Raw genomic sequence first — 2,615 nt, 5'->3', positions numbered from 1 at the left:
CTATTAGCAAGTTTTTTCACAATGTGTTACATTCAATCATTCGACTACATGGAGCGTTATTGAAAAGACCTGAACCGGTTGTTGAAAACTCAACAGATGAAAGGTGGAAATGGTTCAAGTTATGTTATATATTACTTGAATTAAAAATCACTACAAATTTTTATTTGTTTGAAATACTAATAAAAAAAAAGTTTGTTTATTATGTGGTAGAATTGCTTAGGGGCACTAGATGGAACTCATATTAGAGTGAGAGTACCTATGGCTGATAAACCAAAATATCGTACTCGAAAAGGTGAAATAGCTACAAATGTTTTAGGTGTATGCTCCCAAGACATGCAATTCATATATGTGTTACCTGGATGGGAAGGCTCTGCAGCAGATGGTAGAGTTTTATGTGATGCCATACGTAGAACAAATGGTTTGTGTGTTCCAAATGGTATGCTTTGTGTTTTAGATTATACATTTTTTTTTGGATAAGTAAGTCATTTAGGAGACAACTTAATCCTTATCTTTATTTTATTTTAGGTCATTATTACCTTGTAGATGGTGGATATACTAATTGTAAGGGATTTCTTGCTCCATATCGAGGCCAACGCTATCACCTCAACCAATGGGAAGATGGGAATCCTCCCAGAAATCCACAAGAGTTTTTTAATATGAAGCACTCATTTGCTAGGAATGTCATTGAGAGATATTTTGGTGCAATTAAGAATCGATGGGCAATTCTTAGGAGTCCATCATTCTATCCAATAAAGACTCAAAACCGAATCATTTTAGCATGTTGTTTGCTTCACAATTTTATTAGGAGAGAAATGCCTACTGATAATACTGATATGCATCCAGAGAATGAGAGTGATAGTGGAGACGAAGAAGATAGCATGGATGCTGATGGATCCATACGAAGTATTGAAGCTTCTGAAGGGTGGACAACATTTAGAAATCATTTAGCACTTGAGATGTATAACGAATGGAGAGAACATAGGAGAGCAAGCTAGTTTTTTTTATTTCTTAGATTAAATGCACAATGATTGTCTAGGTTTCTAAATTTGGTTTCACTTGGCTATGCCAATTCATTTGACTGTTTGTGTAATTGACCACCCGAAAAACTTATATCACTTGCTTTGAAATGGAAAATTTATCTTTAAATTTATGTTTTGTTATTGGTGTGTATATCCATTCACTTTTATTTCTTTATTGCTGGCTGTTTGTTTCTTTTTCATTCAACTACAATATTTCAGCTTTAGTTTTTAGTTTTACAGTATTTTGATACCTTACTTCAGCATGGAGACTTCAAAAGGAAGAGGTCCAGGACAAAATAAAAGATTTTGGAGCGAAGATGAAGACAAACACTTGATTGAAGCACTTATGGAACTGAATAATGAAGGGAAGTTTAAAGCTGAAGGAAATTTCAGGCCAGGTCATCTTAGAGCTCTTGAGATGAAATTAATGGAGCGGATGCCTGCATGTGATATACAAGCTAAGCCACACATTGAGTCTAGAATGAAGACTCATTTTCAAGTGGTTCATGAAATGTTGACTGAACCATTTTGTAGCGGATTTGGGTGGGACAACGACAGAAAAACTGTTACTGCAGAAAAGTCAGTGTGGGAAGCATATTTGCAGGTACTCAAATAATAGTATTTGGTCTGCCATTTTGCTTATGATGTTAATGGATCCATAAGAAGGATTGTTTGCTTATGATGTTGATGGATCCATAACAAGGATAGTTTGCTTATTTATTTGTATCTGATTTTTTTATTTTGTATAAATGCAGAGTCACAAAGAAGCAACCCCCCTCAAGATCAAGTCATTCCCTTGGTATGATGACTTATGTATGGTTTTTGGCAAGGATCTTGCAACTGGAAAAAATGCGGAGACTACAGCAGATGTTGTTGAAGAACTTCAAACTGAAGAAGAAAACACTACTCTTGGAGAAGATGATTTCAACTATGCTAACAATGTGGATGAAGTGCCAGCTATGTCTGTTTCAGATGCAACAAGAGGTGCTCAATCTCACACTCAATCAGATGGGTCTTCAAAGAAGAAAAGGAAAACTGTAAATCATGAAGAACTTTCAGATGCACTCACACAATTAGCTTGTATTATCGCAAGAGAAATTGAAAAAGCTTATATTCGTTTGAGTAAAGCTATTGGTGAAGACATGAATGAAAATCATATGCAACTTGGGAAAGAGTTAGAAAGGACCACTACACTTACCACAGCTCAACGTCATAAGGTAGCTCGCATGATTATGCAAGATAAATGCTCTGATTTCTTACTTTTTCAGTGTCCCAGATAATGAGAAGGATGAATGGGTGACACTTCTTCTTGATGACTCTCTCTAAGATCATGTTTAGTCCACTTTGCTCTACTACAATTTGCATGACAATTTATATTGCCTTTGACATTCAGTAGTATACAAATTATAATCTTTTGGATATGATGTAATGTTTTATGCTCATAATTTTGCAAACTAGATTGTCTTTGAGCATAGATCTGAGTAATTGGACATGAATACTTATACTATTTATAGTGATATTTCATGTGTATGGACAAAGTTTGATCTCAGTAATCAAAAACTCTTTTGATTATTAGAATATAAATATGTTATAATG

At 34.6% G+C, this 2,615-nt stretch overlaps 1 protein-coding gene across 1 annotated transcript; it reads left to right on the top strand.

Annotated features, from left to right (window-relative positions):
* Nucleotides 1-812: 812 nt before the first annotated feature.
* LOC133805706 (uncharacterized protein At2g29880-like) lies at nt 813-2,345 on the top strand. Its single transcript, XM_062243869.1, has 4 exons — nt 813-958; nt 1,281-1,623; nt 1,775-2,193; nt 2,288-2,345. Exons 1-4 carry the CDS (start codon nt 813-815, stop codon nt 2,343-2,345), a joined length of 966 nt encoding a protein of 321 aa, XP_062099853.1.
* Nucleotides 2,346-2,615: the final 270 nt, after the last annotated feature.

Source organism: Humulus lupulus, chromosome X (genome assembly GCF_963169125.1).
Source record: "Humulus lupulus chromosome X, drHumLupu1.1, whole genome shotgun sequence".
Taxonomy (NCBI): Eukaryota; Viridiplantae; Streptophyta; class Magnoliopsida; order Rosales; family Cannabaceae; genus Humulus; species Humulus lupulus.
This window is presented reverse-complemented; position numbering and strand designations above follow the sequence as displayed.